General features: G+C 38.9%; 1 protein-coding gene across 3 annotated transcripts in view; it reads right to left on the reverse strand.

Annotated features, from left to right (window-relative positions):
• Window positions 1–10,507: 10,507 nt before the first annotated feature.
• LOC117727655 overlaps window positions 10,508–23,792 on the reverse strand; it is a 37,580-nt gene continuing 24,295 nt past the window's right edge. Inside the window, exons 12-21 of one of the 3 annotated variants that reach the window (XM_034528069.1) lie at window positions 15,904–16,013; window positions 15,574–15,745; window positions 14,637–14,746; window positions 14,307–14,478; window positions 13,380–13,489; window positions 13,050–13,221; window positions 12,235–12,344; window positions 11,905–12,076; window positions 11,567–11,676; window positions 10,508–10,967 (exon numbers count right to left, since the gene is read on the reverse strand). In XM_034528069.1, coding sequence (XP_034383960.1) covers window positions 10,876–10,967; window positions 11,567–11,676; window positions 11,905–12,076; window positions 12,235–12,344; window positions 13,050–13,221; window positions 13,380–13,489; window positions 14,307–14,478; window positions 14,637–14,746; window positions 15,574–15,745; window positions 15,904–16,013 — 1,330 coding nt within the window. In that variant the 3' untranslated portion in view covers window positions 10,508–10,875. The remainder of the gene's footprint in view (window positions 10,968–11,566; window positions 11,677–11,904; window positions 12,077–12,234; window positions 12,345–13,049; window positions 13,222–13,379; window positions 13,490–14,306; window positions 14,479–14,636; window positions 14,747–15,573; window positions 15,746–15,903; window positions 16,014–23,792) is intronic. The other 2 variants (XM_034528071.1, XM_034528070.1) reach the window with 2 other exon arrangements.

Raw genomic sequence — 23,792 nt, forward strand, 5'->3', positions numbered from 1 at the left:
ACACACATACACTCACCTGCACTTGTGTGTACTCACTCAAACAAACCTTTCATTGCTTTTAACTCTCTGTGTGGCGTGTGGCTATCAGTAGTGCTCTTATACATCATCATTTGTCTTGCCAGCCATTCAATCAAACACTGACCCCAAGGATTGAACCAGAACCCTTCTCCCCAGGGACGACTGTTACCATGGTAACAAGGGAGGTGTGTGTGCAACGTTTTTTTTTACCCTGAAAAAACATCAACATACAAGGTTTCTGTTGCAAGCTCACCACTTAGATAATCTCCAGAGTATTTCTTTAAAACAATAATACATTCTGTAACTTGCTGTAAGTGTGGGCGTCGCCCTCTTACAGCTGTCACCATTTCCAGTATGCCATGTCTGACTGCTGAATTTGTCATTTGTGCTGAACTGGATGGGAGCGGAGGCGACCAAACCACCTCTCACATGTAGAGGGGTCAAATGGGAACCACCACATGGCTTATTGACATTGTATCTAGCAGATTCATCACTGTCACCACTCTGTGGGGCGCAATTTGGAACAGCAGTAGTTCAGCGCGGTGCTGCTGAAAATGCATGACAGCGTCAGCATTCAGCTACTGCGTCCAAACCAAAGGTCGTACTGGGATATCACTAATAACTCAGCCTGATGGGTGGGAGGTTGTTGAAGTTCAGTAATGCATATTTTGTTGCAGTGTTTACCTGGTCCACCCAGCCGGTTTGGACCAGGTAAACACTGCAACAGGTGGAGTCAGATGTTACGCTGCATCCTTGTTTGCCATGCCAACAGCACCACCTTAGAAGCCGTGGTGAGGGTCAGGACAGCCGTCACAGGCTCCCTGATGTTCGTTGCTAGCTCCGGGGAGAGAGCCCTGGGCTCAGTGGCCATGGCGGAGACTGCGTAAAACAGCAGCGAAATGTTATTTGAGCTGCAGACACCGAAAATGCTATTGGTAAAGCCATGGAATCACCAAATTCATGAGGGTGAGATTTGATCCTTCCAATAGTTGAGATATTTCAGTCTGGGATTACATTACATTACATTACATGGGATAAAAATTAATTAAATTAAATTAACTTGAATAGCTTGGCAGGCAGGCCCGCAGGCTCAGAACAGGCAGATCAGGAATACAGACTAAAGTAACGCTGGCGAGCTTGGCACGAAAACACAGAACAATCGGGCAGAGGACAAATGCAAGTGAGAGGACCAAAATACTGACAAACTAATGAAGGGATGGGCTGCAGGGGAGATGGGCGTGAGAACCAGGTGAAGGGAATGAAGGATGATCAGGTGTGAATGGCCGGTTCTGAAATGAACAGAATGAAAACAACTAACATTCGTGACATATATTCTGTAATTTAGAATACATGTCTTGATAATTAAAATACATGTGATGCTTCAATAATAAAAATTGCATTCAGCTCTCTGTGATGGATTACGTGTCGAAAGAATCCTTCCCAGTGCTGTAGTCTGAAGTCGTCCAGCAAGTGTTACATGAAGCCTCCTTTTTATTTTCTCAGAGTAATTAAAGCGAGCATTTGGGCACTGCCAGTGACAGGAGGTCCGCTGAGATAGCCAGTGGTCTAATTAGAAGCGCATATCTCCATTCTCATCCATAAAAACACTTGTCACCCATGCTTTAACAACAGCTGTGGTTTAAGTATCCTGCTGCTGAATGGCTGTTCAATGAAACACTTTTGCTGCAGGAGTTTTAAGGGTGCTGAACAGCAAACAAAACAACACTCAGGATAATTAAGGGTTTATTTCACTTCAGCATTATCTCTGAAATTGTGATCACCTTGGAAGAAGAGAATTCTAAAAAAACGAGCCGTGTTTCTCACATGAAAATGTGGAACAACTTATGGTCACCATTCATGAATGCTGGTTCATCACATTTTATGTTTCTTGTGGATGCAGGGTGAGTACATCTGATAAAATATTAACTATGGAGAATATTTATTCATGTCTTTTCATTCCTACCCGACAGGTCTCTGTTGTCAAGCAAGTGATACGACCTGATTCATTATGCCAGAGGATCATGTTTACTCGGCTCCGATCTGTATTATTTCTCATTCACAGCCCTCACGAACTGTATCACAGCCGACTGACAATCTGTACTGTTGTGTGGGGCTGCTGACGAATGGCCCGGAGGAGAGGTCTGAGGAGAGTCCTGTCAGAGCCAGTCAGCGCTGTGCTGCTGCATACATCTGAGAAGATAATAGGGGGACAGAGAGAAGAATGTTAACAAAATATACTCTCAAAAGGTTCTCTACAAAGCGTAAACTGCACAGGATCCTTCCCTGCAACATACATTCAATCAATTTCTGTCAACGCATCCTTTAACAAGACGCTGACGCTCAAGATTTGTCTGAAAATGATTAACACAAAAAAAGGAGACATTTCATGGAATGGATGCAGCAGGCAACATACAGCACGATACAAGCCAAAGATAAAGATGCAGAATGTGCAGTGATGAACCCCCGGTGCAAGCACTATAGCAAATGGATCTGCTTTGGGGTTAACCAGTGCACACTTAAAAAAACATCCACACCAGCTTGATTTAGAGTTTTATTTACTGATTGTTTAGGTCAAAACTGCTGACTGAGTCCAGTTATGATCCAGAGAATGAGAGAGTGGGAGACAGAGAGCAAAGGTTCAAACGGAGACTTGATGTTTTGGCACAAGAGGAAAAAAGGCTCTAATAATCTGATAATGTAAATATGAGCTGTATCTCTCTATGATTGATTTCAATTGGGGAAGTATAACCAGAAGAGAAAAAGGGTGAACAGCTGGGCTCAGAGACAGAAGGTACTACTACCAAGAAGTTGCCTACCCACAATGTTTAGTTTATTATGTTAGACTTGTGACATTTTTTATGTTAAACTTTTACTTATTAATAAATGATCAAAAGAGTGATGCATGTTTGCTTGTTTATCTATATTGTTCTAATCTACTTGAGAGCAGGCTGGCAAAGTAAACAGAAAACAGTCCCTCATCATCCAGTTGAAGTTCATGCTGCTGATGTGTCCTCGAGCAAAACGCAGAACCTCTGAGAGGCAGCAGAGCTGGAAAGTCACTCGTAATTGAATCTGTCCTCTGGGAATCAAGCAAGTCTCAGTGAAAAATTATTTACAAACTATATTTTGAGAACATTTCTGTCATAGAGCTCAGTATGTCCGACCACAAGGACTCACATTTAAAACCATGATGTGCTGAGTAGAGTGTTTTCATTTTAATATTGCTGCTTCATCCTGATATTATGCATTATGAATAATTTCATTGTAAACATCCTGCAGTGGTGCTCCAAATTCAGATTTGGTACAACAGCCTGAAGTGGTTTGTGTGTTGAAAGCTTTGCCTTTGTACAGCACATACTGACACTCTTCTGGCGGGGAAAAGCACATACAGTGGCAGGAATATCAGTCAATGTTTTATAATAGTAACAAGGGAGGGGAAGTAATACATCCATACACCCTCCCTCTCTCCTTCAAAGAAATGTGTAAGTTACACAGGGACACAGACACACACACACGTGTATCCCTCTTGGCTTGCGTTGCAACTCTGATAGAAAGATGTCTCACTCCAGGGGTGCAGTATTGCATTGTCAGAGGTGTGTGACAGATATTAATGTCATAGAGCTACATGATGGATAGAATTCCTTTATGATGTTGCTTTTCTATCTCCTGCTCAGTCTCCCAGAGCCTGGCATGCAGCAGACAGCCCTTTAATGAGCTCTGGAAGTATCCATATCCGCTGACAGCCCTTCCTTAGCAGTCTCTTTGCCTAAAAACTGTCTGGCACTGACTTGGAGGGAGATGGGGAAAGTCAGAACACACAGACGCCTACTACACGACAACAGGAAACATGCCCTCCTCCTTTAATTGTGAATGAGAATGTGATCGTGGAAGTTTAACATGTGCTATGTCATTTTCCATCACAATATCCTGGTCATGCCTCAAATTCCTAAAATAACTGGAACACAGAGCTCTGACACACAGATCGGTATCATCATGTGTCTGTCATGCTCATATCACACGTGATAATATTGATTATGTATAATATTTCTACATCAGTTTTCGATGTATAACACATGTTCCAAACAAATTCAAGGAATTTGACTCTTTTTTTGCATCTCTCGCAATGTACTTGCACAAACATAGAAATAAACAACTCGGGACAAGGACAACAGAGCTATAGTGCAAAGAAATACACTCCAATAGATATACATTGACGGGATTAATATGTGCACTAAGTACATATAAAGATAACTATGCTGTTAAAAAATGGAAAATGATAATCTATATCATATGACATCATGTAATGTAATTTATAATTGTGGGATATTTTGATGGTTAAAGGGTTATTGGCCATGTATGAGAACAAAGAGAAAGATTTAAAAAGTAATCATGTAGGGTATGTTATTGTACAAGATTAGTAAACAACTCATGCCAATGTATCATTACACTGGATGTAAAGATGTGTATTCATTATTTGTGAACTCTAAAGCAGTCATTTCAGATTCCAGCTGATGCCTCTGCAGTACAGTAAAACTAAGCTGACACATAGTGGTGAAAATAGTGAACAGCTGCTGTACAGTACTTTTCTCTTTTACTTGTAGGTATTTTATTAAGCGCAGTCGGGAGGTTTCATCTTGTCTGCAACCATCCAGGGTGATCTGATTAATTAGGGATTAATTGATTAATTCTGATCGAAGGACAATCACTTTAAAAGTATGAGGGTAAACGTTAACAGATAATGAAACTTCCCCAGGTGATTTCATACATTTAAATAAATACATTTTTGTACTACAAGTTTTGATTTAATTTATTTTGTTTAATATTCTCACTTTTGGTGAATTTAGGACATATATACGGACACAAATAGACATGTAGTGAAATAAACAACTAAATGTGTATGTTTGAATGGTTTTCTTACAACTGAACGACTGAAATATGACAACATAGCCCACACTCTCCTCTCCTCTGTTTCTGTCTGTTTTAAATCCATCTCTCTGCCCTCAGTATGCTCATCTTAAAATTGCCTGCTATGGTGCTGGAAACAGAGTTAGTCCATTATAAAAACACAAGAGGGCGCTACAGTTCTTCAACTGATCTTACTATTTTTCTCCATTATTTCTCCCCTCGTGGGCTCCATGTTGTTGAACATCAACAAAGATGTGTTTCAGTGGCTTTTCTGCTCTGTGTTGTAAATGCATAAAGCATCACACCATTTTTCATAGATCCACTAAAATGTAGTTAACACCGCGCCATCATTTTGTCTCGTGTTATGATGTAGTCTGAAGGAGAATCAGGCATTAAGAATTCTGTGCCCAAAGTGAGGACCGCCACATGCTCGAAGGAGGTCAGTAAGGCGTACAACTCCTTCCTTTCTGCAGGATATTAACACCTGGCATGGAAAGAGTAGAGATTACAAGTAGAAGAGTAAGAGCATGGCAGGACTGGCAAGGTATGTAGGCGAAAAAGGGGGTCAAGACTGGAAAAAAGTATTACAGCCCTGTTGTTGTGTCTCTTTTAGAATCAAGGAATCATGTGTGTGACGGCAAGATCATTCTATGTCGAGTTTAATTAACTAGAATAACTGAAAAAGTAGAAAACCAATAGAAACCCCGAAGCCTCTCTGTAACACTCTCGACCACATCTCTTCCTCTATTCAGAACCAAAAGTGGGTTCATTCTTTTATTCCTCGTCCAAGGAAGATAGGAAAGGGCCCGGGCGCTGGAGGCTGGAGGGTAAATATTTGTTTTGTGGTCTCTCCGTAGAGCTCCAGACCTCACTGTGCCTCTTAAGAAAACTTTCTCCCGCACGGGAGCAACCAAAGCAAACAATCCCACATCACGCCGTCTGGCTCCTCGTGTTCCCTCGTGTGTTCGTTTGTTCAGACAGCCGCCATGACAGACGGAGGAACACTGAAAGAGAAGAAATCTGAAGAATGAGAGAGAGGGAACAAGAACTGGAGGAGAAGGAGGAGGAGGTTGAGCTGTTTCATGAGACAGAGGACTGATGGAAGACTACACAGATGGTGTGCTTGTCCTATTCCCTAAAGCTTTGATCTCTGCAAACATGGGTCGAACAGTATTTAAAAATATGTTGTGGCCTTCTTTGTCTAAAAAGATGGAATAGACCACACAGGACAACAGGAGTGGGAGGAAATTAGAGGAACATGTTTGAATGACAGTTAGGTATGGTTCACTGTCACTGACAACTTCATGACAGTATTTTGAATACATTTTTGGGTCCTTAACCCTGATGATGCTTGCAGTAGGCTTTAACAAAAAATATTTTAGAAGTAACACCTACATGTCTGCACCGCAGTATAAAGATTTACAGTCTTCATTTTGTATACGTCGGTCTCTGTGTATGGCACCAGTAATGGGTAAACCTCTTTGTTTCTTTTCGTTTGCGCATTTAAAGTGCCGTTCCTGTAATATTGTCAGTTGTCTGAAGCGTGAGCCCAGTGAAAACCAACCTATTTTTTAGCTTTCTGCTCGAAATAACATACCCAAACTAAAAAAGGTGTATCTCAGCAACCACAAAGGCTATTTGAATAATGTTGGTGTTATAATAAAGGCAAACCATGTGTGCTTTTGTTCAGATGTGTAAATATTAGTATATGTGTTACTGGTTAAGAATAAATAAAGATGAAAGACATGGCACAAGTTGAATTTTCAGGTTTGCCTAGGAAAGAAAAGCACTTTCAGGATGATTATCTCTTGGAAGGATGCCCAGCAAAGGTTAAAAACCACAGAGATCATAGCAATATATGTGAACAGTCTCTCTGCAAAGTTTGACTTTGAAAAGTAATGCAGAACCAAGTTAGAGGTTTTAGTACAGATTAATTAGGTAATTATGTACAAAACCATATATTTCACTTGTATATTACTTATGGTGTTCAATAAATTTTTTTATTTTTAATTTTTTTAAAAGCCAAAGATAAGCAACATTTGTGACTGTAAAGCGCTAAAGCGATTCATGTTGCTGTGTTCTGTGATACTTCGGTGCAGAAGGATTTTCTAAAGATGTTTAGAATCTGTGTTAAATCCTCTTTGCTATCTGGCTTTTTCTGATAGCACTGAGCTATGGGTTGCTAGTTCCAATAAAGTGCTGAGTGGGCTGACTCCTGACAAAATGATGATTATGATATTTTAATAATTATTTCGAAATGGCTCACTGATTCTTGTAGTCCAAGTTCTCTTGTTTAATTTGATCTATAACATCAATATATTTGCTCATGTTTATTGTAGTCTAACTATAATGTGTAAATCAGGCCCCAATAGGGGGCCATGGTTTTCAAAAGGTTAAAGAGTTTAAACTTCAACGTCCTCATGACAACACAAGTCCTCCTTTAGCTCAGCGGTGGAAACATGAAGTCACGTGACTTTTTACTTCTGCGGATTGTATTAACTTTTCAAAAAGCAGAAAAGTCACATTTATTTGGGAGGATTATCTTGCAGAACAACATTGTGTAAAGTATCAAACATTTATTCGACAGATTATTTTCTGCAATAATCCCAAATCCTAATTTCTTAACCTGATGCACGCTTTGTCCTTTGGTGATTTTGTTCCCCACCTTCAATCTGGGACAACATACACTTTTCGGCAGATTGGTGGCGTTCAGGCCCAGAAATGCGGATTTATCGGCTTCTGCAAAGAAATAGAATGAAGAAATTTAGATTTATTTGAGGCCAGTATTTTGAAGCAGGAGGGACAGAGAAGGAGGCAAGGCCATTAGGAAGGAGAACAGGTTCAGGCCAGGGGCTGGATGCAGGAAGCAGGAGCAAGGAGTCAGGACCCAGGACCAGCTTCAGACACAGACAGGTCTAATGGACCCGATGAGACATGAAGTCACAAAGACTCCGGGGAGGAAGTAGAGTAGTCAGTCACCGAGAGACAGGACCCAAACGCCGACAACGTTGAAAATAAAAAAATGTCTTCACATTATTCAAAAACGACAGGTCTACCACAAGCAATCACTATAGGATCTAACCAGGACGGACCAACACAGGGGAATGAGACAAACAGGGTTTAAATACACAGGGAAGGTGCAGGTGATTGGACACAGGAGGAAACAATCAGGGACAGGGCAGGGAAATAAAACAGGAAACAAGACACAAAAACTCCAGATCATGACAAACTCAAATGCCCTGGTTTGGATGTGGACACAGGGCAAACGCTTATGTTGCACCACCGATCAGATAAAAAAACTGATTGTTTACGGGCTAAGAGGTCTAAGTAGAATACATTATGGTCTAAAACTTGTCATTTTATTTGTTTAGTAGGTGTTCCTATGACACATTTGAATGTTTCTTCATGTAAATGTGTTCAGGCCTTGACTGGCATGATGCATGATTATGTTTGGAAGGATTGGATCAGTTAAAGCAATAAAACATAACAAAACACAGAAAGTGGGCGTTTATTGGGGTCCAAATAACATCAAGTCAAGTTTGGTGAAAACTCACAATTTTTCTAACTATTCATCTTTAGGGCCTTCAGATCATCCTTGAAAAAAGATTGAAGTTGATCGGATAAGTTTTGAGGGAGGGAACCGTAAATGTATAACGGCGAAAAGTGACAAAAACAATCGAAAAACGCCCAAACCGGCTAAATTGTGCGAATTATTGTATCTAATATAAACAGGAGCATTCAGCTGTAGTGATAAAGTTGAATTAGTGAAATTATCTTTTAAAGAAAGGAAACCATATAGAAATACAACGTTTGTCTATTATTAAAAAAAAAACAAGATCTAGCTAATAAAAGTATGATGGGTAAAAAAACTATTGTAATCTCTTCATTATTTATTATATTATTATCTTCTTGATGCCAGGTGTAGAATCTTTTCAAATTCAAAATATCATAGATAGCCAACAAAAATTCAAAGAAAGTAATGAATACATTACATAAATTGGGTTATTAGTGTTTCTTACTCTCCAGACCACAAAGACACTGTTAAATCCAGCAAAGCAGTTAGCACAAGAATAAAGTAAGGCTCAGCTGAAACCTTTAGACATTATGTACCTAAAAGCCAGTTTCCTCTTGGGGCTCATTAAAATGTCATCTTATTTAATGTAAATGCACATCTACAACAGTTCATATTCACTGTTTAAGCAGCAGCTCAAGGCAATACATCTTGATCATTTGGAAACTTTAGGTTAAAAGGTTTTATTGTTGAGTATGGTGTAGTCACGTTCAAAACAAGGTCTTTACTTCAAGCAGGGTTCGGTACACGGGTGATCAGAAAAGGCAGGCAGAGGAATCTGGATCAGCAGGCAAAGAGTCACGGGTGGACAAAAAAGTCATATTTGCTCCTGAAATAATGGGTAGTTTGTAATTGATGTTTAATGTTTTAACTGAGTTTCCTGGGATTTGTAATTACTACATTGCTGTTTAACATGGTTGTCTCTATTAGTGATCAATAATTGCAGTTTTAAGGTCCCGTTCCCATCGTTGCCTGCTGCTGTGAGTACTTTTCTTACTTAAGGAGAGCAGTTTATGGTAGATTTAGCTTATTCGGAATGAAATTTCCAAAAACACAGAAAGGTTTTCCTGCTTATTTCAAAGCCATCTATAGGTGTGTACTGGGCTTTCCGAAGTTAAAATGAGCATGTCCCGATTACTCTCATTTTAACTTTGCTAAGCCCAGTGCACACTTATAGATGGCTATGAAATAAGGCCATTTTATTAAATCTGAGGATGCTAATGTATGTGGAATAAGGAAGTCATCTAGCATAGAGAAAGATTTATGGAGATTTGAGGAGAATGTAAAGTATTTTATTGTGGAGGATTTTAATCGCCATATATCTACCTACCTATCCCATTTCATTCAATATATTGATAATATAGTTTTTCAACTTTTACTGAGACAATTTGCCTGAGGAGATCTATCTGAATTAGAATTCAATATATAGTTCCAATCTTCCCCAATAATTATATTTAGAGACGTAAAAGAAGAGTTACTTCAGCAAGCCTGATAAAAAAAAAAGAAAAAAGTTTGATAACGCGTTTGATGGGGCATACATATTCAAAATAACAAAATGTTCTCCATATAGATGACCTTGGATTAATAGATAGCTAGAAAAAGGTCATTCTTTCCTAATGATAATTGCAACTCCTCTACTTCTGATAGAAGAGATAGATATTTAATTTCAGTTAGTTATTTTGTGTATAGGGCTGGTTTTGACCGTTAGACTTAAACAAGGAAGATGATGATATGAATCACTAAAAAACATAAAACACAACATATTCCCTTTTGCCTCCCTGAAGCTCCAACTTGAAGAGTTTCCAAATACCCTCAAACCTCTCACTCTGGCATACATCCATAGAGCATATCCCTAACCTTCATGCGACTATTGTAAGTTTCCTTTACAATAAGAGCAAATCAGTAGTACCGGCTGAATGTATACTCAGCCTTAACCTAAAAGAGGAACAAATAAATGGACAAAAATATTGCATGCTTGCTTTTAATAAATCCTCATTATATTCATATTACTCTGCGTCTAATTAATAACCCCTTTACAGAATTAAATCCAACACATAAACACGCAACTTATAACATTAAGAGTATACATTTACTTTACTACAAACTAAATCTGTATTTTAAATCTAACATTACTGTTGAACTGCTATCCAGTACCTTCTACTGACTGTCATAGCTGCTCAAACCATCTGTTGTAAACACAGTACACTTCCGAACACAATCCAACTAAGATCGAAAAAAGGTCTATTATACTTCCTCCACCTGGCACATTATGAAAGTAAATATAACATGAAAGAAAAATCAGACAATATTTCAAGTGATCAAAATTGGAATGTTGTCTCTTCTTATCCATCGCAGTGTTTGCGGTGGAGTCAGGGATTTTTTCAAGAACGGGCAACCAAACCGGACTTTGTAGTCGAGGCATCCACAATACTGGTCCTCGTTGCGGCAAACAAATCCCTTGGTTGGACTGGAGCTGAAAAAAGGATTCCAAGCAGAAAGATAATCAGCATCATTTAAAGCAAGGACAATTTATTTTAGTGGTTAACAATTTTAAAAACATGAATTATTATTTATTTATTTAGTATTGTTGGTCAAATCCAAATTGAATCTCTTCATCATATTTTCTCATTTTGTTCTTGATGCCAGGTGTAGAATGTTTTCAAAAACAAAATATATTAGATAGCTAACAACAATTAAAAGAAAGTAATCATTAATAAGGAATAATGAATACCAATGAATTGAGTTATTAGTGTTTCTTACTCTCCAGACCACAAAGACGCCGTTATCTCAAACAAAGCAGTTAGCACAAGAATAAAGTAAGGCTCAGCTGAAACCTTTAGACATTATGTGCCTATAAACCAGTTTCCTTGTGGGGCTCATTAAAATGCCATCTAACTAATGTAAATGCACATCTACACAAGTTTATATTCTATTCACTCAGAGGATGACTGGTGGGAAACTGCAGAGCCAAAGCAACATTCTAAATGAACGCTGATACAAACAATGAAGAGAAGGTTCTATCACCTTTGCATTAGTATCTTTACATTAAACATGAACGTGCTCAAACATTACCATATTTATCACAGTAAGAGGCAGGGCAGCTGAAACGAACGCGATAATCATTACACATCTTGTTGTGTTGGTCTTGGTTTCTGCAGACGAATCCTGTAGTTGTGTCACTTCTGAAAAAAAGAAACACAGAGTGGTACGTAAATAAAACTTTCTTGGTCCCCAGAGGATGAATCCTCCTGATTTTGGTTATCCCCTCACCACCTTCCACCAGTGCAACCAGCAAGTTTACATTCCCGGTTTTGAGTGTAATGTTTTGATTTCAATTGAATGGATAATGATTACAGTTCTGAAACACATCAATTAATTAAAAGCAATTCGGTGATCACTGGATCACTTACCTATAAATCACATCCCCTGCTGCAGCCACACTGAGCCCAGTTAGAGTTTGGGCCTGAATAGCTGCTGGTTTTGGGCAGATCTTTCCTGGGTGCTCTTTGTGAAGATGGGAGAGGATTTCCCAGTCTCCAGATCCACTGGGATCATCTCTGTCAAACCACTGGGTCCAGCACACTGCAAGAAGCAATACAAGAGAGAGGATGACTGGTGGGAAACTGCAGAGCAAAAGCAACATTCTAAATGAACGCTGATACACACAAACAATGAAGAGAAGGTTCTATCATCTTTGCATTAGTATCTTTACATTGAACATGAACATGATCACACATTACCATCTTTATCACAGTAGGAGGGAGGGCAGCTGAAACGAACGCGGTAATCATTACACTTCTTGTTGTGTTGGTCTTGGTTTCTGCAGACGAATCCTGTAGTTGTGTCACTTCTAAAAAAAAGAAACACAGAGTGGTACGTAAATAAAACATTCTTGGTCCCCAGAGGATGAAGACATCAATTAATTATTTTAAATCCCTTCGGTCATCACTGGACTTTTCATCCATTGTCAAGTCAAACCTGTTATTTAAATCCCAAAACTAATGACTTTCCAATCAGCCTCAACTTAACCTCTCGTTCAGTTATAATTATCCAATGTTAGCATGCAAACAAACATGCTAAACAAAAATGATGAACGTTGTAAATATTATACATGATTAATATCTGCATGTTCCCTTTGTCATTTTGTTAGAATTCAGCTCAGACCACCACTGTTCCAACAACCTCACACAGATAAGTTTTTTATTGTAAAAGTGTGTGTTATAACACACAATAAATATATATTTTTAAATTTTAATTATTTAAAAAAATAAATCAATATTAAACATACTATTCGATTGTGACTGCTACATTACACTATTAATAGAAGTAATATTTACATTATACTACCACACAAATAGTTTGAAACAAATTCTATGTTTATGCTGTCATTTCCTGATTCTCAGTGGTTAGCAAGTACAGGAATGATCAATAGAGCAGAATAGAATGTGGAAATATGTTTGGTCTCACAAACACATCGAGTAGCAACATTATTGCATCACATTCAGTCAAATTCAATAAGACTCATTGAAATTTTTAATACTCGGTCAGAACTTACCTATAAATCACATCCCCTGCTGCAGCCACACTGAGCCCAGTTAGAGTTTGGGCCTGAATAGCTGCTGGTTTTGGGCAGATCATTCCTGGGTGCTCTTTGTTAAGATAGGAGAGGATTTCCCAGTCTCCAGATCCACTGGGATCATCTCTGTCAAACCATTGGGTCCAGCACACTGCAAGAAGCAATACAAGAGAGAGGATGACTGGTGGGAAACTGCAGAGCAAAAGCAACATTCTAAATGAACGCTGATACACACAAACAATGAAGAGAAGGTTCTATCATCTTTGCATTAGTATCTTTACATTGAACATGAACGTGCTCACACATTACCATCTTTATCACAGTAGGAGGGAGGGCAGCTGAAACGAACGCGGTAATCATTACACTTCTTGTTGTGTTGGTCTTGGTTTCTGCAGACGAATCCTGCAGTTGTGTCACTTCTGAAAAAAAGAAACACAGAGTTGTACGTAAATAAAACTTTCTTGGTCCCCAGAGGATGAATCCTCCTGACTTTGGTGATCCCCTCACCACCTTCCACCAGTGCAACCAGCAAGTTGACAGCTGTGGTTTTGATTGTAATGTTTTGATTTCAATTGAATGGATAATGATTACAGTTCTGAAACACATCAATTAATTATTTTAAATCCCTTCGGTCATCACTGGACTTTTCATCCATTGTCAAGTCAAATCTGTTATTTAAATTCCAAAACTAATGACTTTCCAATCAGCCTCAACTTAACCACATGTTCAGTTATAATTATCCAATGTTAGCATGCAATTAAACATGCTAAACGAAGATGATGAACGTTGTAAATATTATACCTGATTAATATCTGCATGTTCCCTTTGTCATTGTGTTAGAATTCAGCTCAGACCACCACTGTTCCAACAACCTCACAAGTTTTTTATTGTAAAAGTGTGTTATAACACACAATAAATCCATATTTTTAAATTAAAAATATTTTTAAAAACAATTCAATATTAAACATACTATTCAATTGTGACTGCTAAATTACACTATTAATAGAAGTAATATTTACACTGTACTACCACACAAAAGGTTAAAAAAAAATCTAAGTTTATGCTGCCATTTCCTGATGCTCAGTGGTTAGCAAGTACAGGAATGATCAATAGAACAGAATAGAATGTGGAAATATGTTTGGTCTCACAAACACATCGAGTAGCAACATTATTGCATCACATTCGGTAAAATTCAATAAGACTCATTGAAATTTTTAATACTCGGTCAGAACTTACCTATAAATCACATCCCCTGCTGCAGCCACACTGAGCCCAGTTAGAGTTTGGGCCTGAATAGCTGCTGGTTTTGGGCAGATCTTTCCTGGGTTCTCTTTGTGAAGATAGGAGAGGATTTCCCAGTCTCCAGATCCACTGGGATCATCTCTGTCATACCACTTTGTCCAGCACACTGCAAGAAGCAATACAAGAGAGAGGATGACTGGTGGGAAACTGCAGAGCAAAAGCAACATTCTAAATGAACGCTGATACACACAAACAATGAAGAGAAGGTTCTATCATCTTTGCATTAGTATCTTTACATTGAACATGAACGTGCTCACACATTACCATCTTTATCACAGTAGGAGGGAGGGCAGCTGAAACGAACGCGGTAATCATTACACTTCTTGTTGTGTTGGTCTTGATTTCTGCAGACGAATCCTGCAGTTGTGTCACTTCTGAAAAAAAGAAACACAGAGTTGTACGTAAATAAAACTTTCTTGGTCCCCAGAGGATGAATCCTCCTGACTTTGGTGATCCCCTCACCACCTTCCACCAGTGCAACCAGCAAGTTGACAGCTGTGGTTTTGATTGTAATGTTTTGATTTCAATTGAATGGATAATGATTACAGTTCTGAAACACATCAATTAATTATTTTAAATCCCTTCGGTCATCACTGGACTTTTCATCCATTGTCAAGTCAAACCTGTTATTTAAAACCAAAAACTAATGACTTTCCAATCAGGCTCAACTTAACCACATGTTCAGTTATAATTATCCAATGTTAGCATGCAATTAAACATGCTAAACGAAGATGATGAACGTTGTAAATATTATACCTGATTATTTATCTCCATGTTCCCTTTGTCATTTTGTTAGAATTCAGCTCAGACCACCACTGTTCCAACAACCTCACACAGATAAGTTTTTTATTGTACAAGTGTGTGTTATAACACACAATAAATATATATTTTTAAATTAAAAATATTTAAAAAAACAATTCAATATTAAACATACTATTTGATTGTGACTACTAAATTACACTATTAATAGAAGTAATATTTACACTGTACTACCACACAAGAGGTTTAAAACAAATTCTAAGTTTATGCTGCCATTTCCTGATGCTCAGTGGTTAGCAAGTACAGAAATGATCAATAGAACAGAATAGAATGTGGAAATATGTTTGGTCTCACAAACACATCGAGTAGCAACATTATTGCATCACATTCGGTAAAATTCAATAAGACTCATTGAAATTTTTAATACTCGGTCAGCACTTACCTATAAATCACATCCCCTGCTGCAGCCACACTGAGCCCAGTTAGAGTTTGGGCCTGAATAGCTGCTGGTTTTGGGCAGATCTTTCCTGGGTTCTCTTTGTTAAGATAGGAGAGAATTTCCCAGTCTCCAGTTCCACTGGGATCATCTCTGTCAAACCATTGGGTCCAGCACACTGCAAGAAGCAATACAAGAGAGAGGATGACTGGTGGGAAACTGCAGAGCAAAAGCAACATTCTAAATGAACGCTGATACACACAAACAATGAAGAGAAGGTTCTATCATCTTTGCATTAGTATATTTACATTGAACATGAACGTGCTCACACATTACCATCTTTATCACAGTAGGAGGGAGGGCAGCTGAAACGAACGCGGTAATCATTACACTTCTTGTTGTGTTGGTCTTGGTTTCTGCAGACGAATCCTGTAGTTGTGTCACTTCTGAAAAAAAGAAACACAGAGTGGTACGTAAATAAAACATTCTTGGTCCCCAGAGGATGAATCCTTCTGATTTTGGTGATCCCCTCACCACCTTCCACCAGTTCAACCAGCAAGTCGACATTCCCGATTTTGAGTGTAATGTTTTGATTTTAATTGAATGGATAATGATTACAGTTCTGAAACACATTAATTAATTAAAATCACTTTGGTCATCACTGGATCACTTACCTATAAATCACATCCCCTGCTGCAGCCACACTGAGCCCAGTTAGAGTTTGGGCCTGAATAGCTGCTGGTTTTGGGCAGATCTTTCCTGGGTTCTCTTTGTGAAGATGGGAGAGGATTTCCCAGTCTCCAGATCCACTGGGATCGTCTCTGTCATACCACTGGGTCCAGCATTCTGAATCAAGGTTTTCAGATTCAGACCATTTTCCAACAAGACATTTGACATTTTTCAGTAATTGCACATGTTGTCATTAGTCAAATGTTATCGAAAAATAGCAAGACAGATGAAATAAATGAAAAAACAAAAATGTGAAATCTTCTTATAGGTGAGATAGTAGCAAAGGCCATCCTAAATGTAATTTAAAACTAAAAAAATAACAATGAATGGTTCTGTCTGTGCTTTAAATATCATGATTGCCTCTAAAAAGAATATCTTACTTCGGAAGGGGACACCAACAGACAGCTGGTTGCTTGCTGGTAAAAATAATTTAGGAAAAGATTGAGTTTAATATGACTGTCAATATTTGTACATTTGATTTTGACCATTGCAGTTATTGACAGGAACTTACCAAAGAACAATCCGCTAAAAATGGCAACACTTAACTATTAAAGAAAATAAAAGGGTTATGATCACTGAATATGGCATACTGCATATACAGAACGTGTAAATCTGCATCAACAAAAACTATAAATATAATACGTTACCATGTTGATCATGATTGTAGATACTGCACTTGTATAACTGTAAGGAAAGTTATTTGCATTCATGAATATAAATAAAATTGTGCATTTTCAAAAAAAGAACATATTTATTGATATGTTTCACATTTTTATTTTCACTCTTTATTTAACATGACATTACATCTTCCAAACCACTTATCCTATTCAGCGTATATGAGCTGATCCTAGCTGACATTGGGCGAAGGCAGGGTTGACCCTGACAAGGCACATATACAAACCTACGGGTAATTTAGAGTCTCTAGTTAACCCGAGATGCATGTCTTTGGACTGTGGGAGGAAGCCGGAGAACCCTACACTGGAACACAAGGAACGCCTTCCCGGGATAAGGGATCGAACCCTGGTCCCATTGCTATGAGGTGACAGTGCAAGCCACTACACCACCATGCATGAATTCACAATTTAAAAGAATTACACTTTATAGAGACATACATTGTTCAATAAGAGTATCTATGAAATTACATGAAATTCTAAAACTTAAGTTCATAAGAGACACTATGTTACCTTTCTCTGCAAAAACCCAAGACTCTCCGTCACAGGACCTCTCAGGTGACCAGCTTGGTTGTGTGAACCTCAGTGCGGCTGATCAAGCTTCTCCACCAAGTCATCGATTTGGAGGCTATTTAAATACTGTTCCTTGTCAAACCTGACGCTTACTGGAATTGATGCCAACCAAACCCAAATAATAATTATTTAAATGGGACTGAGCAAGACATGTTCGCACAAGTTTTACTTTTGGGAGAGTTGAGAAAACAATGAGGAAATAAGGTGTTGCCTCCATTCTTGAATGGTAACTGTGACTGTGCATATCTGTTTCACACTGACAGATGCAAATAACATCAGTTGCATGTATATGTATACAATAGGTCCAACCATAATGTATTCTGTTGCTCTATACGTGATGGAGGGGAACACAATATTTGTTTTTATTCAATTTGTCTGTGGTGCAACAAGTCTGGAAAACTTTCAGAAGGCTGCAGGCTTCTTCCGCTGCATATTTTGGGACTGGTTCAGTCCCACCCAGTAAGTTCATAAGAGACACTATGTTACCTTTCTCTGCAAAAACCCAAGACTCTCCGTCACAGGACCTCTCAGGTGACCAGCTTAGTTGTGTGAACCTCAGTGCGGCTGATCAAGCTTCTCCACCAAGTCATCGATTTGGAGGCTATTTAAATACTGTTCCTTGTCAAACCTGACGCTTACTGGAATTGATGCCAACCAAACCCAAATAATAATTATTTAAATGGGGCTGAGCAAGACATGTTCGCACAATAAGTTTTACTTTTGGGAGAGTTGACAAAACAATGAGGAAATAAGGTGTTCTTGGTGACTGTGCATATCTGTTTCACACTGATATATGCAAATGACATCAGTTGCATGTATATGTATACAATAGGTCCAACCATAATGTATTCTGTTGCTCTATACGTGATGGAGGGGAACACAATATTTGGTTGTATTCAATTTGTCTGTGGTGCAACAAGTCTGGCACACTGTCAGAAGGCTGCAGGCTTCTTTCGCTGCATATTTTGGGAGTGTTTCAGATTTTATAATGGGTGTGTAATGCACAGAATGGTCAGACCTGGAGTGGTGAGGTCACCAATTAGTTGTTGTATTAGGGGCAGGAGCGATAACTCCCGTCATTTCCGAGAGTATTAATCTCAAAGAGAGAAGCAGTATCTCAAATGAACCTCAATGATCCATCTTACTGCTGGTAATCGTACCGTATATGTTCTAACTTCTTTGTGAAGTAGCAGCCACCCTGTCAAAATGTCTTTCTTTTGTTATTCATGTATCTCTGAATTAGAGCATGTGTCATGTTGCGTCCTGTTACTCGGTCATCTGAAACTTCTCAGTCCTGATTGATTAAAATTTTCTATTTGAGAGAAAACAATGGAATTGTGCTTAGAGTTCAGCAACCTGGAGCCTTTTTGTTGATTTTGTTTGTATAGAATATTGAGAAAAACTGTAATACGGCAAATGAATGGCTGGATAGATAGAAAGATAGACAAACAGATAGACAGACAGACAGACAGACAGACAGACAGACAGACAGACAGACAGACAGACAGACGGATAGACAGACAGCTAATAGGAATAAGGGCTTTATAGCACCTTTACCAGCATTACAGTTATTGTAGAAAGTGTATTAGGTGTTGTGGTTATATGAAGTGGATCATTTGTAACAGAACCTTTTTAAGGCCTGGGTACATCTAAAGTCCTTTCGTTTGAGAGGTTAAACTAACCTGGTTTTGAAAAGATCTTCCTGGGTTCTCCTTTAAAACAATGTAGTTCCCATAATTTTCTTACTTTAAGTTTAAAAAGAGCAAACATTTGCAGCAGGTCGACAGGTAGGAGAATACTAAGGGAGACAATATAGAACAAAAAAGAACAAAAATCTCCTGCACATTGTCTTCTTCACTTGCATTCAGAGAAATTTAGTGACAATGTTTTGGTTCATCTGATGAAAGTCGATGTACCAAAATGTTGTGCCAACACTAAATATCGCTGAACGCAAGTAAAGACAGTGTGTCTTCAGTGTGTTCTCTATAAAAATATTAGTTTAAAAAAGTATGAAATACTGTATATGTGTGCATATAAATGCAATCATATTTAGCACAAATTTAATTAATGCTTTTTCTATAAGGCATAATATTCTCTGAATAAGTTGAATGCTCCTTACAATGTGAAGAATGTACCCTTGAGAACAATTGAAAACATCAATGGAACTTTCTTTTTTGGAAGGGAATTGAAAAGAGCAAATAAAACAATCAGTCATAAACATTCTCAGAAGATTGTGCTGCACTTACACTGTTCTAAATATTTCACACACATTTTTTGGAAAAGCGAAAACCTCTATGTCATAAAACATATGCATTGTGATTTTCATCTGTTCTCAAGTGTTTTCATATCTCTCAGGTGATTCTCATCAAGTCACAGCTCCCGACATTGACTTTGTTTGCATTTCGTTAAGCACATTGATGAATATTTCAGTATCCAACCTCTGCAGTGTAAACACTCATAATTTGACCTTTGAGAAGAATAGCTACCTCCCTGTTCAATAGCAGCTGCGGTAGTCTTTGTCTATTCATACATCAGCATTAAACTTTGTCATCTTAAGGGGCTAGTGTAATATTTTACACTAAATTGTGCAATGGACTGGATGCCAAAGTACAAATGACAACATGGTGTAGACTCATTTATCATTCCCCCTCTCTCCAAACATACACACACTTTCCTCTATCTCTCTACCCCCACACACCCCCACTCTCTGTCTCTGTTTCCCCGTCTCCATGGAAATCATTGTTGTCGCCATCCTCCTGTGGAGAAAAAGCTGACTGCAGACCTTCTGTTGACCATCAGTTTATACGGATGCAGGTCTGAGCGAACACAATTCTTTAGGAGCATCATAACCCAACCACCATGTTAATTACATGAAATGTAGGGTATCATGAAGTTATAGCTAATATGTTATAACTCCTAATAATACAATTAGTCTGCTTCATTAATTTAATCCACTGTATACTTTATATATTCTTAACTCTTATCTTCAACTCCACTAAAGCCAGTGCTCTAGTGTATATACCTCGACTACGCTTATACAAAAATGTCTAAAACTCAAGAAGGTTCCCAGCAGAATAAAACTAAAAGCAGACACAGACATGCAGTTCAGACCTTTTCATCCACTAAATATCTCAGCTCCTTCAGCACTAAAGGTAGCAGGAAGATACAAGGCCATTTGTAATGTCTCGTAGCTGTAATGTTCCTCATGTATTCATGTCTTGTCTCATGTATTTAGATGGCTTTTCTCCCATCAACCTTGACCAATTGTCATCAATGGTTTCTACTTCTAACCCGTCTACCTGTCTCTTGGACCCCTTCCCAATGATGATGCTTACTAGTGCTTATAGTTAGGGCTGCCCTGGTCCAGCCCTGGTCCAGCCCCTAGATATACTGCTTTAGGCTTATAGGCTGCTGGGGTTTTAGGATACACTGAGTCGTGGGATTTAACTAATAACAAAATAATCAAGACAAATAAAACAAAAACAGGTTGTTGAACAATGTCAATTCATAAAAATGAACAGGCAAACAGAACAAAACAGGGCAGTGCAAAACCAAACCAAATAACACCAAACAGGGCAGGGCAAAACAGAGGCATGTGAACCAACTCATATATGAGGTACTTACATGTGTAGTCACTCAGACAGCAGGGCAATGAGGAAGATTATGGAAAGCACCAAGCCACCACAGGGACAGGACAGGGGCCACAAAAAGAATGAGGCTATGGGACTTGTTAGGGACTTGGTTAAAGGAAGTTCATTCTACTTCATTCTCTGAAAAGCATTCCCCGCTACACATTGCACGACTACAGTACTGTATGTGACCTTGCCATGCTAGTAAAACAGTTTTTTTTTTGGGGGGGGGGGTCATAGAATTAACCGTAGCATTAGTGAACCACTAAAGCAATTAGGTATCACTATTGCTTTCTCCTGTCTTTAACTGGTCTAAATTGTATAAGATAGGGGGAATATCTGTTGAATTGTTTTGTTTTCACATATTGCGAGTAATTGTTGGTGACAGTGTTATTAAGCTATTAGCCAGAGCAACCCTGACCTAATACAAAAACATTGGAAACTATTTTATAATCATATAATTGTCATAATTAATCTATGCATGTGCCTTTGTTAGACGTTCCTGTAATGACAGCCAGTCTATTCTCTCTGTGCACACATTATATCCTTTGACAGAAGCTTTGTCCTCAGTATCCATTCAAAGTAATAATTCTGTAAAGTAGAGGTAAGGAGTGGAAAAGTTGCACAGGCTTTAATTATCACCGGAAATAAAATAAAGGCTAGAGGGACACAGCCCTTTTGAGACACAGGTTGTAATGTGTCAATTAAATGCATCTCTCTGTGCTCGGGTTGCACAACATGTTCTTCCAATTCATTGTTGCTTATTTATTGTTTTTGCTTTATTAGTGTGTGCAAACAGGAAGTTGGCAAGAAACAAAGAAACAGGAGAACCATTCTGACTGTGAGCTGTAACTGACAGCAATCCTTTTTCAATGTAGAGATTGGTATTCTGTGAACTTTTGCACAGACTGTCACACCTGTATGTCAAGTTGGGTTTTTGTCCTGTCTCCATGTTTGTTTTGTGACTTCCTGTTTTATTTGGGAAATTAACTCTCCTCTCGTTTCAGGTTCCATGCCCTTCCTCTTGTGTCACCAGTCTGATTGTCTTCCCTCATGTGTACTTATAGTCTGTGTCTCCCCTTGTCCTGTGCCAGTGTGTCTGATCCTTCGTCCTGCACACACGCCTTGTCATAGTCAAGTCCAGGTTTCAGCATTGTCTAGGCCGAACCGAGTGTTAGATAATTATTTTGTTCCTGTTCATCCCTTTTCGGAGGAGCTAGTCATTTCCAGGTTTTTTTCCCTGTGATTTTTTTGTTAGTCATTTCCAGGTTTTTCCTCCTCAGAGTCTTTGTGACTTCACGTCTCTTAGGGTCATTGGACCTGGCTGTGCCTATTGCCTCCTGCCTGGTGGGCCGGCCTCCTGCCATGGCCCTGCTGATGCGCTGTGCCCCCCCTCCTCTACCTCCTTCTGTTTCATGGATTATGGAGGTCTGGATCGTGGTCCATCCCTACTACTAATTATTCATACATTCTGTCATATTCATCTGTACACATGACATCTATTGCTTCTGCCCATCCGGGGAGAGGGATCCTCCTCTGTTGCTCTCCTGAAGGTTTCTTCCCTTTTTCCCCACATGAAACTGTTTTTTCTAATATTTTGGAGTTTTTCCTGATCCGATGATCCTGATCCTGGGACAGGGATGTCGTATGTGTACAGATTGTGAAGCCCTCTGAGGCAAATTTGTAATTTGTGATATTGGGCTATATAAAATAAACTGAATTGAATTGAATTTAATTGAATGTACCGTCCTCCAGGGGGTGAGTTAAATTAAGATGCTCTCTCTGCTATGCAGCGAGCAGTTAGTGTGCTTGTGTGTGTGTGTGTGTGAGTCCTGCTGTCCTTCTCCTTGCTCCTCCGCTGCCTACATCGCTCCTCTTAAATTCTCCCCCTTCTCCTTCTCCTTCTCCTTCTCGACCTCGTCCTCCATGCCCCCGGACACAGAAGACTCCAGTTTTTGATTGTCATAATAAGCAAGTTCATACACATCATCTTCATCATAATTAACACAATAGAGTTTTTGTATTATTTGGATTAAAACCTTTGCTGCATGTGAAACGCATGCTTGTGAGGTGAAACGCATGCTCCTTTGCCAGCCTATTCAGTGTTCCCATCAACACAGGGATCATTAAAGTCGTATGATATTGTATACATATTATCTCTTCTGGTGTGTGCGGGGCTCTTCAGGCAGGAGGGTGATGGAGGTCGGTGGAGGAGGGATAGGAGTTGTGCGAATTTTGTTCTGGCTGAGAAGGAAAGATAGGGAGAAGGGAGAGGCTCCGGACTGAGCTCTGGCTTTGGCCGGGATGTCTGACTTGAATTCACATGTGAATACAAGTTATTTGTTCATTTTCCCATTTCTTTGTCTTTTTCCCTCTTTTCTTTTCTTATCTTCATACACTTAACATCTACACAACATCTGCTCTAATTAGTTCTTTACGGACATTTTCCGACCAACCAATCAAGACTTTGTTTAACTTGAAAGGATATGAGGAATTACCTATTATTTGCGCTTCTGTCGTCCTGATTATTTGTCCAGTCCCATCTATCTTAATTAATTTATCTTTAATTCTCAGCATGCAAAATGTACAGCAAATATGTTGTCTGCACTAGCAGAATGTGTAA

This window comes from Cyclopterus lumpus, chromosome 24 (assembly GCF_009769545.1).
Source record: "Cyclopterus lumpus isolate fCycLum1 chromosome 24, fCycLum1.pri, whole genome shotgun sequence".
In the NCBI taxonomy this organism is placed as follows: domain Eukaryota; kingdom Metazoa; phylum Chordata; class Actinopteri; order Perciformes; family Cyclopteridae; genus Cyclopterus; species Cyclopterus lumpus.